This window comes from Homarus americanus, unplaced genomic scaffold (genome assembly GCF_018991925.1).
Source record: "Homarus americanus isolate GMGI-L3 unplaced genomic scaffold, GMGI_Hamer_2.0 scaffold46197, whole genome shotgun sequence".
Classification (NCBI taxonomy): domain Eukaryota; kingdom Metazoa; phylum Arthropoda; class Malacostraca; order Decapoda; family Nephropidae; genus Homarus; species Homarus americanus.
In genome coordinates, this window is record NW_024723050.1 from 2975895 (window position 1) to 2991110 (window position 15216).

The 15216-nt window shown below is 43.7% G+C and overlaps 1 protein-coding gene across 2 annotated transcripts in view; it reads right to left on the reverse strand.

Annotated features, from left to right (window-relative positions):
- Window positions 1-228: 228 nt before the first annotated feature.
- LOC121863271 (myosin heavy chain, muscle-like) overlaps window positions 229-15216 on the reverse strand; it is a 34299-nt gene continuing 19311 nt past the window's right edge. For both annotated transcript variants that reach the window (XM_042361844.1, XM_042361843.1), the window contains exon 3: window positions 229-2812. In XM_042361844.1, the coding sequence (XP_042217778.1) occupies window positions 2597-2812 (216 nt within the window). In that variant the 3' untranslated portion in view covers window positions 229-2596. The remainder of the gene's footprint in view (window positions 2813-15216) is intronic.

A 15216-nucleotide genomic window follows, 5' to 3' on the forward strand; every position in this document is an offset into this window, starting at 1 on the left:
CAGTGACCTTTAATGGTGAGTTATATACGGAAAAAGTTAGAACCGACTTTGTTTCAAGAATCTTTTACGGAACCACTCATTTCAATGAAGCAATTACTGGCCAATTAGTAGTTGTGGAATTGACACACAATAAGCTGTTGCTCACGGAAACATCAAATGTTTTCACGGTCTACTCAACCTACTGGTCACCCAAATAGTCTCCAACATATAGGGGAGAAAAACACATAATATTAGCACTCTTTTTAATGCACTATAATAATGAGTAAACTAACAATAGAGAATAAGCTTCCGAAGATAGCCTCGCGTATACGCTTCGTCTGCGCCACACATCCAGGCTAACCCAGAGGAAAATAACTATGAATTCATTAAACTCTGTCGCAACTAGCTCGTCACCTGGTCTAAAAATATCAAACACCTCATTACCAGACTGAAAAGATAAATATTTTATCTCTCAAGATAATTCGTGGGAGGCGGAGCGAGAGTAAACAGAAGAGATTTACGACAAGTTTGCCTGAGAGGCGCCTCCTAACTTGTGAAGGCGAACACGGGTTTTGGCAGGTTTTTGTCGCCAAAAGTTTGTAGGATAACGGCTGCCACGATATGAGGCCATTTGTTTAATTTTATTGCTTATTTTTATTATATTATTACAATAGTCGTCGTTTATTTTTATTTGATTGTATGTGATTTTATAGCGAGTTTTAACGGATATATTAATTTATTCATTATTATTAATACAGTATTACAGAACTTTGTGAGTTCAACTTCATTATAATAGCTAAATAAATTTGAACAATTGATATTAGAAATATAAATAATAACTACGAAAATGAATCTAGCATAAATATTTTTCTTTTTGCGGGTCTAATAAGCGGGGATGTAATGTAAATGTTAAGCCTAATTTATCATAAACTGGTCCCATGCTGTCGTACACTTAGACGAGAGGTAAACCACTGATAGAAAAACGATCTCTGATTAACTAACCAATGTAACAGCAGGTGACCAGATTTATGCATACAAAATTGATTTTAACTAAACTTGTCAATAAGTTTTGACATACAAGCAAAGCACTAAAAGCCATAAGCAGAATTAGAGTAAGTATATATATATAGTGTTAAGTTGTAACGAAATCGAAAATAGAACAAATACAAACCATTTTATTACGGCAATTAAATATGACGAAACATTTTTTTATTTGCTTTAACTTTGTCATATTTTTATTTTTGTTTTATAATATCGTAAAGCATATCGGTTTCAATGTCTTTATTGAAAGCAACGTCAAATTTCTCACGAGATGTCGTTTCAGGTTATTCGTTAAGACTGACAAAGAAAAACGGAGGATATTGGAGAATCCATCAGCACCACCACATAACATGGCTGCACAGGTCTCCCAGGACAGATAGATTGAAGCACTGCTCTGACCAGCCCTTCGGGGAGCTTAACATTGTTTCCACGAACGTGTTGGTGATATTTCTTTTACTTTTGTGTCAAGTCGATTACTAACAGTAAATATTTTCATTTGTGTGGACACAGTGCATGGTATATAAGCTGTTGCAGTGAGTGATCTACACCTTAGTGACGCATGGTGGTCTGATCTTTATTATTAACAATACGTTCAGCAAACAGGAAATAACATAATTTATTTTCACATTAATCTCTGATTTACTTTTGTCGAAACGAGCCAATTGGGTCAGGATTCGTAGTTTTTCGTACAATAACTCTAAAGTGAAGATGCAAGAATTCATCTGGTTTACTTGAACTAGAATACAAAAGTAACGTTGAAAATGGCACCCAAATTACACTATCACTCGCTTAAACTATAACAGAAATAGATACGTTCTCTATGTACCAGTTAAGGAGGACAGATTATACGGTTTCTTTCAGTGATCTTGTACTGTATATTTTTGGGTGTTATACTGTAGATGCATTCTTACAACTTCACTTTGGAGAAATTTTCATATTATGAACCTTTGTGTACCCTCACCGTTACAACTTAGAGCTATTTGCTTCATAAACACATCTGGGTTCCATCTGTTGCATTCTGATTAACTGATGAAATATTAAATATACGTGGATTTATATAGCATATGTATTAGCACAACTAGCCTCTCATTGTTTTAACACTGTTTTCTGTTGTCGTAGATCGGCAGCATCTTTGTGATCACCCTGTATGGCTGCCATATACTGTACAGTATAATTTTTCTCTGGAAATGCATTCGTGATTATTATTGATACAGTCTTTCAAGGCTTTCACTCTGAGCCTCTTCTCGAAAGCCGTTTCTGCACAGCTAGACTATAAGCTAGATTGTACCAGTATGATCTGGTACCATTGTCAGCTCTTTATTTGCAAAAGCACTCCTCGTACTATGTAACATCATGTATAAGCTTGTTTTAGCTGATGGCCTGGCAAAGCTTACCATTCTCAAACCTGCTTTAGCGAAGCTTTTAAAGCGCAAGCGACTTAAGTCACATGATGTGCCAAAGTTAAGCTGCTAGTCTTACTCAACATTTTCTGTAATCCCATTTTGAGGCGGATATACGTGTAAACTGTGGCACCATTGGAGTCGCACCTCGTCCGTGGGAACATCTGGCGCCCAGGCTATTCCCTCCTGCTGGCGGTTTTGGCGCGCTCTTCCCTTATACTGCTGAGATCCTTAGCTAGGTCTCTAGCACGCTCGGCCTGCTTGTACTTGGCCAGGTTGGCGTCTGCTACCTGCTTGGCGTCTTCCAGGTGAGCAGCGTAGGTCTTGAGCTGGTCCTGCAGGTGTGCCACGCGCTCCATCATCCTGGTGGTGTTGTTGCGGTCCTCCTCCGCCTGTGGGAGCACCGACCGCCTCATTACAGTATTACCACATCACTGCTTTACGCACCACAACTAGCTAGTTCATACACACACTTAGTAAAGGACGAGTCTACATGAAACTCACCCTTGCATTAAGTATGCAGTATCGTACTTTTTTTTTACATTTATATCTTGAACCACATTTTCGTATGAGTTGTTATCAAGATACATTTTCAACAGTAGGCCAAAACTTATCAATAAAAAATGTTAAATTATGTTCTAGAGATAATTGAACAATAATTCTTTTTTGTATGCAGTGCAAACTAATTTAGTCTGGGACAACTAAGCGATACTGATACAACTCTTAGACTAATCAGAATAAATTGGAAAATACAAACTTCTCATTTGCTTTGAAAACGAAATAACGAGATACAGTATTGTGTAAAAAAAAATGAAAATAGGTTCTTATTCTTCAGTGGTGCTAGGAAGCGGATAATCAACTAAATGTTTGGGTGTGTAAAAATAGTTTGAACGTTAGCCTGTACATGTAAGAAAAAGTTGTTCATCCTCAAAAAGATCAGTGGTAAGGTTAACATTTGTCTTACCTGCGGTTACTTCATCTACACTTTCAGGACAACTCAGTCAGCTTATGTACTCTATTGTGCTTTTTTCTTTGTTCTCACTTGTGTTTGTTCTCCTAAAGGTGTGAGTACAGTACATGGCAGCTTGTGACGTTTGTGTTTCATTGTTGGTAGGGATGACCTGCCTGTCTCATGTATGTGTGAGTATATTACACTTTTAGGGATTATTGTCAAGTACTGATAACTTCTATCGATTCATTTATTTGTTTTTAAACTACTGACTTGCCTTAAAAGATCATATAGATAATCATAATACATAATAATAAATAGCTTCATATTAAACCTAACCTAACCTAACCAAACGTGATATATTTACAGTACCTGCTTTTATTGTACCATCAAAATCGTTGTATCGGAAATTATCATGTAAATAGATAAGAAATTACCATTGTAATAAACATAATTGCCAACTGGACATAATCCTGACAGCTCTGTCCTCTTGTTCATCCTTTTACTGTACAACCCAGGTTGTACTGCTCCCCCACTCTACTTATGTTTTTGCAATTCCACTGTAATTTATGTATATACTTAAAATACAAAAAATAAACTAAAAAAAATATTTATAAATAAATAAAATAAATAAATATTGAAGTGATAACCGTGGTAGCATAATGAGATGTTCTTATTACCAACCATGCAATGCGTACTATTCCAGATGATACTAAATGTTACATAATACTTCTTGAGATAAATGTATAGTATATATCAGGTGCCTAAAAGAGAGCCCAGGTTCTCGTCTGGCTCAGCCATGTTAATATTGTTATTATTATCCACTCTGTATCTGTGTTTTGCTGGCTAAATAAACTGTTTCAATTCAATGATCTACCATAACGTAACCTAACGTTATCTAACCTGCTTTAGGTATAATTTGGCTGTCTTAAATTAAACAAGACAAATTGTGATATTTACGAAATAATTTCCATTACTCTAGAAAAAAAAAAAAGTTATTCCTATTCGGCAAAAACGTCAGTTGTTTTTTAAGACTTAATCGGCGATGATCTCTAGCGTGACTTATAATACACAGTACGTATATATTATCTCAAGTTCTCCAAGCATATGATGTCGAGTTAGAAATATTATCGGTAAAGCAGTTATAGCACAGTACAGTGTGGGAAGTACAGCTGAGAGGCAGCAGCAGTAATATGGACTGTTGGTATAGGTGGTGAGAAGCGCAAAGTCGTCCATCCGTTTAATCTGATCACCCTCTGACCTAGTGTGTGTGTGTGTGTGTGTGTGTGCTCGACGTAATTTCATACAGCTTTCCTATTTTATTTTACCTTTCAGACTAAAGTGCACGTAAAGGTTTATTCCAGACTAAATAGAAAACAAAAGCTCCAATTTTTAGCACTTAGTCTGTCCAACATGATAAACCGATATTGTATTAGACGAAGATATACTCTTTGACAGCAACACGTATAAAACATTTCCACGCTACGCTGCGTCCAGGCTACGATTTACGGGATTTTGTTGATCGGTTTAAAAATGCAAGGTTGCAGTTCTGAAATTCCTCACTGCAACACACCCAGAGGTCGTCACAGAGGAATTTTTAGAATGTGTGTAAAATGCTGAAATCATGTAGACCATTGCGCTATATTTTATCACTGTGTATGAACAAGTAAGCCTTGATGCCTTTAGGTAGATATGACTTGCAAACGAATCCGGCCTAGAATGATTTAACCTAGTTAGGTAAGGGTACATGTAACATTAGGTTTAGTCTAAGGCTAGAGAAAGCAAGGCTAAGGTTACACCGAGGACAGCTTAAGTTTAAGTAAGGTTAGGTTAACATGTAATTAGGAAACTTTTGGTTCTAAAGCGTCCTAAGCTTATAAACACGAGGGGGATGAATCGTGATGGGCGTGAAGGTGAGCGTCCGTGGCTACACCAACACGGAACTCTTGGCATGGGTCCACTGGGGAGGTGAGAGTAACCGTGTCCCCGCGCTGTGGCCTTGTGAGAGCTGTACTTGTTGAGAGAGAGTGGCAGCTGCCTGACTTACACTAAGCTGAAAATGTCAAATGCAAACGTCATTTTGTGAGTCAGGCCAGTATCAGATATGACAGGTGGCGGTGTGGCCCCGTGGTCACATTTCATGCATGTCCGGATATCACATTCCGCTGCCATCTCACCCAACCGACCCCCTCAGTACCCGCCACACAGATATTGATGACGTCTGCCGAGGTGTCAAGGTCTGAGCATCGCCAGCGCTCGAGTTGTATTTGGTAGTATATTAACAGGTCGTCAGGGCGCACTGTAACTAGACGTAATATGATCAGGACCAAGGACAAAATAATGGGTGTTTGCGCACCAAGTTTCAGCAGTGTAAGAAGTGTGACGTACAGTATTTAGTCAATCTCAGGGGCGTGTTTAGAAATAAGGGGGATGGAGGCTTAATCTAATGGTACAACTGTTGACGAGACAGCTAAGCCATGAAGCGGGGGATGGAGGCTTAATCTAATGGTACAACTGTTGACGAGACAGCTAAGCCATGAAGCGGGGGATGGAGGCTTAATCTAATGGTACAACTGTTGGCGAGACAGCTAAGCCATGAAGCGGGGGATGGAGGCTTAATCTAATGGTACAACTGTTGGCGAGACAGCTAAGCCATGAAGCGGGGGATGGAGGCTTAATCTAATGGTACAACTGTTGACGAGACAGCTAAGCCATGAAGCGGGGGATGGAGGCTTAATCTAATGGTACAACTGTTGACGAGACAGCTAAGCCATGAAGCGGGGGATGGAGGCTTAATCTAATGGTACAACTGTTGACGAGACAGCTAAGCCATGAAGCGGGGGATGGAGGCTTAATCTAATGGTACAACTGTTGACGAGACAGCTAAGCCATGAAGCGGGGATGGAGGCTTAATCTAATGGTACAACTGTTGACGAGACAGCTAAGCCATGAATCTAATGCAACTGTTGATGCCATGAAGATGGAGGCTTAATCTAATGGTACAACTGTTGACGAGACAGCTAAGCCATGAAGCGGGGATGGAGGCTTAATCTAATGGTACAACTGTTGACGAGACAGCTAAGCCATGAAGCGAGGGATGGGCTTAATCTAATGGTACAACTGTTGACAGACAGCTAAGCCATGAAAGGGGATGGGGGTTCAATCTAATGGTACAACTGTTGACGAGACAGCTAAGCCATGAAGCGGGGGATGGAGGCTTAATCTAATGGTACAACTGTTGACGAGACAGCTAAGCCATGAAGCGGGGGATGGGGGGGGGGACCCCTCCTGGACTGGAGAAAATTGTGGAAATACGAAAGTGAGAAACCTTTTGTGGTGACATGTGAAACACATAACTAAGCACCTGGAGAATGAGATTCACTCGTTTTCTGGCAACAAAACTTACTTTAATAAAAAATGAACTGAGATTTATTTTTGTAGACCAAATACAGTCAAATTTCAAGTGTGGATACATGTCATTTGTATCATTTATTCATTATCAGGAATGGATTTACAAACCATCTCCTTGGGTGTCGGCTCACACATATCTGTGTAATCTTATCATAATCAAGAAATATGTCCCTGTGTACTGTACGTGCTACAACAATAAAGCTTATTTTCACCCATGGTGGCACGTACTCCAAGGATTCTGTACATAGAATCTTTGATAGGACCGTCCTGCCACTTTTGAGGGAAGAGTTTACCCTCTTTGTAGTGGCTGTAGCAGCAACAAGCGCATGATAATACTAAAATTTGGAAAATGCTTTGCATTTATTGAACTGACAGTCAATGTCATTGTGATAGATACAGGTTTTCCTAACTCACCATTCTAGTGTCGTTACCGAAGACGCACCTCTTGATCGAGTAAGGATGATGTACTATAGACTGTAGGCAGAGCTACTGTATAGTTCTGTTTACTCGAATTTACTTTTCAGCATGAAAGTTAAGATGATTGTTGCTGAAATTACCAATCTGATGAGATACCGTAACGAAAAAATCAACAAAACTGTCAATGTAAACAGTTTTAAACTGGTTCTATATAAAAATCTAAACCTTAGATTTTTATTAATACGCATTACATAATATGAAAGCTTTTCAAAGACAAGATTCGAGTGAGGGTGTTGTCCTTCCTGCCCAATCTGTCTGTCACCTGTAAGTAATAAATTTAGGGAAATTTTACCCAAATTAATATGAAAGACTATGGAGGGGGCCGGCCCCTTGCGCCTTCCCTTGGGCTCGCCACTGATTCCTGTGCCGCCATGCCACCCGAAAATTAAAGCTGAGATCATATGACTACACAGAATAGTTTCAGTGATTGACTGAAGTAACGAGACGTCTGGCAGGCACACCACTTACTGGCGGCTGGGTTCACCTGTGGCAGCTGTCGCTCGGCGTAGTTATGGGGTATACACAACCTGGGCCGAGGCCCGGCTGATTTTGTTGACAAAACCCACACTGATTTTTCACCTGCAGTCCGTACAAAATGAGGCTTTATCGAAGTGCTAAGCGTAAATATGTGTAAAGACTGTGTTTTGTCTACATATGATAGTTCTTAATTCATAGATTATATCTGCCTAATTTTAACGTAACACCAAAGGCAATGAACTAACAATTTAATTATTTTTATTAACTTGTAACTTCGTAGAATGAGCTGGACGAATCATACATTACAATGTGGCTAATATTTCGTTTATTTATTTACTTTTTTCATGCTTTCAATTTCGTGGTGGTGAACCTGGCTTAGATTAACTCCACACCCCGAGAGACTAATGTGCTGTATTGGATAGCCCAAGTTTACTTTCCGGACAATTACTATTGTTCACCGTTACATTGTACAGTATTAAAGCAGAACCAACTTAGATACAGCTACAAGTACAAACATTTGAAAATAATACTTATATACGAAAACTACTCAGCCTAGTTGGTGTAAATAACTTACAGTATATATAGATTTAATTCCTTTAGGCTGTCTGGTGTAGGCTATAGGCTGAACCGTAGTGTCGGGGAGCGTCTTCCATTTTACCCGACTCTTCATCCTCCCCAACTGTCCTCATATTAGTATAAATAAAAACAGTTGACCGGGTTACGATTCATATTACATAGATGGAACAATTAAACAAACTCTTTAATTAAAAATATACAGTTGGCGTGCACTGTGTGAGAGAGAGAGAATACTTCCTCACCAGAACATCTAGGTCAGTCTTTGTTAACAGATTCTTCTTCTCTGTCCAGGTGCTAAAGAAGACCTTAACATAAAGTACCGTGGGGTACTAGCCTAGATGTGTAGTAATCTTTTAAATACCACTTGACAGCTTTAAGTGACCTCGATGAACCTAGTGATTATCCCACTGTACCGCGGCCCTACCGAGGTCATGTGCACTTCTCTACTACCTTGTACTTAATGACTCTTGCTGTAGTCATCACATACTGTGCATATATTACTTATATAACAGATGATGAACGCTAGGTGGTGGTGAGTGTGGCCCTCTAGTGCCAGCTGGTGGTGAGTGTGGCCCTCTAGTGTCAGTAGGTGGTGAGTGTGGCCCTCTAGTGCCAGCTGGTGGTGAGTGTGGCCCTCTAGTGTCAGTAGGTGGTGAGTGTGGCCCTCTAGTGCCAGCAGGTGGTGGAGTGAGTGTGGCCCTCTGTGCCAGCAGGTGGTGAGTGTGGCCCTCTGGTGCCAGCAGGTGGTGAGTGTGGCCCTCTAGTGTCAGTAGGTGGTGAGTGTGGCCCTCTAGTGCCAGCAGGTGAGTGTGGGTGTCATTAGGTGGTGAGTGTGGCAGGTGGTGAGTGTGGCCCTCTGTGTCAGTGGTGGTGAGTGTGCCTGTAGGTGGTGAGTGTGGGTGGTGAGTGTGGCCCTCTAGTGCCAGCAGGTGGTGAGTGTGGCCCTCTAGTGTCAGGGTGGTGAGTGTGGGTGGTGGTGGCCCAGTATAGTGCCAGCAGGTGGTGAATGTGGCCCTCAGGTGGTGAGTGTGGCCTCAGTGTCAGTAGGTGGTGAGTGTGGCTCTCTAGTGTCAGTAGGTGGTGAGTGTGGCCCCCTAGTGTCAGTAGGTGGTGAGTGTGGCCCTCTAGTGCCAGCAGGTGGTGAGTGTGTGGCCCTCTGGTGCCAGTAGGTGGTGAGTGTGGGTGCCAGCAGTGTGGGTGTCTGGCCCTCTAGTGCCAGTAGGTGGTGAGTGTGGCCCTGCCAGCAGGTGGTGGCCCTCTAGTGTCAGTAGGTGGTGAGTGTGGCCCCTCAGTGCCAGCAGGTGGTGGTGTGGCCCTCATGCCAGTAGGTGGTGAGTGTGGCCCCTCTGAGGTGGCCCCCAGTGCAGGTGGTGAGTGTGGCCCTCTAGTGCCAGCAGGTGGTGAGTGTGGCCCTCTAGTGTCAGTAGGTGGTGAGTGTGGCTGTGTGTCAGCAGGTGGTGAGTGTGGCCCTCTAGTGCCAGTAGGTGGTGAGTGTGGCCCTCTAGTGCCAGCAGGAGAGTGTGGCCCTCTAGTGGGTGGTGAGTGTGGCCCTCTAGTACCAGTAGGTGGTGGGTGTGGTAGTGCCAGCAGGTGGTGAGTCAGTGTCAGGTGGTGAGTGTGGCCCTCCGTGCCAGTAGGTGGTGAGTGTGGCCCCCCAGTGTGCCCAGCAGGTGGTGAGTGTGGCCCTCTAGTGCCAGTGGTGGTGAGTGTGGCCCTCTAGTGCCAGTAGGTGGTGAGTGTGGGTGCCAGTAGGTGGTGTGGCCCTGTGTGTGTCAGTGGTGGCAGGTGAGTGTGGCCCTCTAGTGTCAGTAGGTGGTGAGTGTGGCCCTCTAGTGCCAGCAGGTGGTGAGTGTGGCCCTCTAGTGTCAGTAGGTGGTGAGTGTGGCCTCTGGTGCCAGCAGGTGGTGAGTGTGGCCCTCAGTGCCAGTAGGTGGTGAGTGTGGCCCTCTAGTGCCAGCAGGTGGTGAGTGTGGCCCTCTGGTGCCAGCAGGTGGTGAGTGTGGCCCTCTAGTGTCAGTAGGTGGTGAGTGTGGCTCTCTGTGTCAGTAGGTGGTGAGTGTGGCCCTCTGTGTCAGTAGGTGGTGAGTGTGGCCCTCTAGTGCCAGCAGGTGGTGAGTGTGGCCCTCTAGTGCCAGTGGTGATGAGTGTGGCCCCCCAGTGCCAGCAGGTGGTGAGTGTGGCCCCCAGTGCCAGTAGGTGGTGAGTGTGGCCTCTGTGTCAGTAGGTGGTGAGTGTGGCCCTCTAGTGCCAGCAGGTGGTGAGTGTGGCCCTCTAGTGCCAGTAGGTGGTGAGTGTGGCCCTCTAGTGCCAGCAGGTGGTGAGTGTGGCAGGTGGTGAGTGTGGCCCTCTAGTGCCCAGGTGGTGAGTGTGGCCCTCTGGTGTGGTGAGGTGTGGCCCTCTAGTGCCAGCAGGTGAGTGTGGCCCCCAGTGTCAGTAGGTGGTGAGTGTGGCCCTCTAGTGCCAGCAGGTGGTGAGTGTGGCCTCTAGTGCCAGTAGGTGGTGAGTGTGGCCCCTGGTGCCAGTAGGTGGTGAGTGTGGCCCCTCAGTAGGTGGTGTGGCCCCAGTGCCAGCAGGTGGTGAGTGTGGCCCCCAGCAGGTGGTGGGTCCTAGTGTCAGTAGGTGGTGAGTGTGGCCCCAGTGCCAGCAGGTGGTGAGTGTGGCCCTCTAGTGTCAGTAGGTGGTGAGAGTGCCAGTAGGTGGTGAGTGTGGCCCTCTAGTGCCCCTAGTGCCAGTGGTGAGTGTGGCCCTCTAGTGCCAGCAGGTGAGTGTGGGTGCCAGCAGGTGTGGCTCTGGCCCTCAGTGCCAGCAGGTGGTGAGTGTGGGTGCCAGTAGGTGGTGAGTGGCCCAGTGCCCTGTAGTGCTCAGTGCCAGTAGGTGGTGAGTGTGGACCTCCTAGTGCCATTAGGTGGTGAGTGTGGCCCCTCTAGTACCAGTAGGTGGTGAGTGTGGCCCCCAGTGCCAGTAGGTGGTGAGTGTGGCCCCTAGTGCCAGTGGTGGTGAGTGTGGGTGGCAGCAGGTGGTGAATGTGGCCCCTAATGCCAGTAGGTGGTGAGTGTGGCCCCCAGTGCCAGTTGGTGGTGAGTGTGGCCCTCTAGTGCCAGTAGGTGGTGAGTGTGGCCCTCTAGTACCAGAAGGTGGTGAGTGTGACCCCAGTGCCAGTGTGAGTGTGGCCCTCAGTGCCAGCAGGTGGTGAGTGTGTGGCCTTTGGTAGGTGGTGAGTGTGGCCCTCTAGTGCCAGTGTGAGTGGGTGCCCAGGTGGTGAGTGTGGCCCTCTAGTACCAGTAGGCGGTGTGTGGCCCTCTAGTGCCAGTAGGTGGTGTGTGGCCCCTAGTGCCAGCAGGTGGTGAGTGTGGCCCTCTAGTGCCAGTAGGTGGTGAGTGTGGCCCTCTAGTACCAGTAGGTGTGTGGCCCTCTAGTACCAGGAGGTGGTGTGTGGTCCTCTAGTACCAGTAGGTGGTGTGTGGCCCTCTAGTGCCAGCAGGTGGTGAGTGTGGCTTTCTAGTGCCAGTAGGTGGTGAGTGTGGCCCTCTAGTGCCAGCAGGTAGTGAGTGTGGCCCTCTAGTGCCATCAGGTGGTGAGTGTGGCCCTCTAGTACCAGTAGGTGTGTGGCCCTCTAGTGCCAGTAGGTGTGTGGCCCTCTAGTGCCAGCAGGTGGTGAGTGTGGCCCTCTAGTACCAGTAGGTGGTGATTGTGGCCCTCTAGTACCAGTAGGTGGTGTGTGGCCCTCTAGTACCAGTAGGTGGTGATTGTGGCCCTCTAGTACCAGTAGGTGGTGTGTGGCCCTCTAGTGCCAGTAGGTGGTGTGTGGCCCTCTAGTGCCAGTAGGTGAACACTAAGTAGGTGTTCATGGATGCTGTTCACTTAGTTGAACAAATTCTAGTGAGAACCAACAACAATCTCTTTATGCTTTTTGAAACCAAGAGAAGAATGTTAAGCGGGAGAGTGAACACATATTAAAGGGGTTCATCAGTTACTACACTCTTGGCGTCACTAACTTATTTATTGGGCCTGCGGCAGGCCTTAATTAATCTCTCTCATTTTAAAGGATGAATTCAGTTGACCTCCAGGTGTAAGATGCGTTAGGGAGAAGATCATCCCTGATGAAAGCGTCTGGTGTACTGTACTTTACTGTATCGTATTGCTGGGCGTGTCATCCGCTGTTGAGTCTAAAAGTTTTGTATATATATACACACACATATATATATATATATATATATATATATATTTTTTTTACCAGGATTAGCCACCCCAGGCACAGATCACTGACCCACATCGGGGACTGGGGTGGGGCGAAAATGTAATAATAATAATAATAATAATAATAATAATAATAATAATAATAATAATAATAATAATAATAATAATAATAATAATAATAAAGAACTATAAAGAAATACAAAAATGAAAAAAAAGATCAAAAGTGAGAAGCAATATATGTATATTGTATTGTCAATAGTAAGAGAAACAATTGAGACCCTTTAATTGTGTGTAAATGAAGCAGAAAGTCAGATGAGCAACCTGGGACTTGGTCACAATTTTCGTGATGCCATATGGCAGCAGGGTCTACCATTAGACAACACGTTATGCTTCCAGTATCTTCCCAGGCACTAGTACCTCCCTGTTTGGTAGCTGCCTACTAACTACATTCTTAGTTTAATTAAGCTAAAATGCAACAAAATAAAGCCCGAATACACATTAAACTGAGACGCTACTATAAATACGTATAGCACCAGTTAGGAGACAACACGAGACAGGAGAGTATTATGTAAGATTTGGTTTGGTGTCACCTGAATATATTTGTAGTTATGGTAGACTTAGTGTAATTATTATAGGAAGCTATTTTCTTCATTTTACCACTTAAGGTAACCAGTCAGGTAGGCGGACTATATTACAGTATAATATACATTATTATCTGCAAGGAGGAAATCATCGAGCGACCTTCAGCAAATAAACCTGACAAGCTGTGGACCTAAAAATATTTCCTAATTCATATGTAATGTTGCAATTACCTAATGGAGTTAATTGCAGGATTGAATTTCATAATACATTAGGTGGTGCCGCGTATAAATGGTTCAGGGAAACATTACAATTATAATATGTGAGCAACTGTAATAATTTGGCCTTTGAGTATGGCTTAATAACAAATGAATTTATGCACGAGCAATAAACTAACAAATACACTTTATTTATTCTATATATTATTTCCATCGTTATAAATACACAAAGAGACGTTATTTATATTTTATTGTTGCTCTTGTAAATGTATGACAATCATCATTTATTTAACCGCTTGCATATACGGGGTCCCCTCTGTGCTGAATAAAATCGTCTGGTTTAAAGTGCAGTGTAGTGTAGCGTAGTGTGTACATGTGGTGGCAACACTGGATGTCTGGTATGTCGTGCGATCTTGCCTCCCCACCATACGACGCCCTAACGTTACACACCACCAATTAAAATACCCGCCAAATCCCCGAGCTACAAGGTGACCACTTTTCCCATTTTGTAATTGTCTGTTACTTTTGGCAAATAGTTCTCAATGTGGCCACGTCCAAAGGCGTTAACTGGGTGTGTAAGGGTCCCAGGGAGCGTGTTTACTGTATGTTCGAATTGGTGACGTAATTATGACGGATTGACACTCATGGAGACAGTATAAATGCGTATAGAATTTATAATTTTTTTTAGCAACTACACGAATCGTTACCAGTGTTATATTTTATGGGATTGTAATTTGATCAGTTAGATATAATATGTACACTATTATTTTGTATTTATTTATTATTGGTCAGTGTTTTTTTACGCAGTTGTATATAGCCGGGATAATTATTATGTTGTGTGAGGGTGATGAAGAGTTTAGTAATAAATAGCTTCATGAAATAACTGCATAGGAGTTAGTGTGGATGGTTGGATGGTGTGGAGTGTATGGTAGGATGGTGTGGAGTGTATGGTAGGATGGTGTGGAGTGTATGGTTGGATGGTGTGGAGTGTATGGTTGGATGGTGTGGAGTGTATGGTTGGATGGTGTGGAGTGTATGGTAGGATGGTGTGGAGTGTATGGTAGGATGGTGTGGAGTGTATGGTTGGATGGTGTGGAGTGTATGGTAGGATGGTGTGGAGTGTATGGTTGGATGGATGGTGATTGGATGATGTATGGTAGGATGGTGTGGAGTGTGGTGGATGGTGTGGGTGTATGGTAGGATGGTGTGGGTGTAGGATGGTGTGGTGTGGAGTGGTGATGGTGTGGAGTGTATGGTAGGATGGTGTGGAGTGTATGTTAAGGTGGTGTAGGTGTATGGTAGGATGGTGTGGAGTGTATGGTTGGATGGTGTGGAGTGTGTGGATGGTGTGGAGTGTATGGTTGGATGGTGTGGAGTGTGTGGATGGTGTGGAGTGTATGGTTGGTGTGGAGTGTATGGTAGGATGGTGTGGATATTATATGATAGGTTAGTCTGTTAAACATGAAACTTCCTTCTTACGGATTATGTGAGATGGTAGTCCGTTATATATGAAAACGTTCTAACGGACTAAATGTATGCGATTAGTATACGTTAGATCCCAAGTCCGGTATATGGAGGTTTCACTGTATCTAATTAGGGTACTGTAGAGTGTTAGTGGTGTTATATATAGGAAACCACTATATAGGGCAATTGGCAAGGGTCTGGATTCAATATGTAACAAAATTGGATGACAAGTGTTATGTATTTAAACCAGTCAACTACTGAAGTACTTTCGTCTCTCCCTTGAACCTGCACGAACCACAAGATTCAGATTCGTGAACCCAAAGCAGTCGACTGATATTCATTATTCGGTTTATAAAATGCTTCGGATTCATGATAAACTGTAGACTGAGGTGAGGTTAAATTTGGTTAGATTAATTTGACCACTTGGCTTTGTTATGGATGTTAAGTG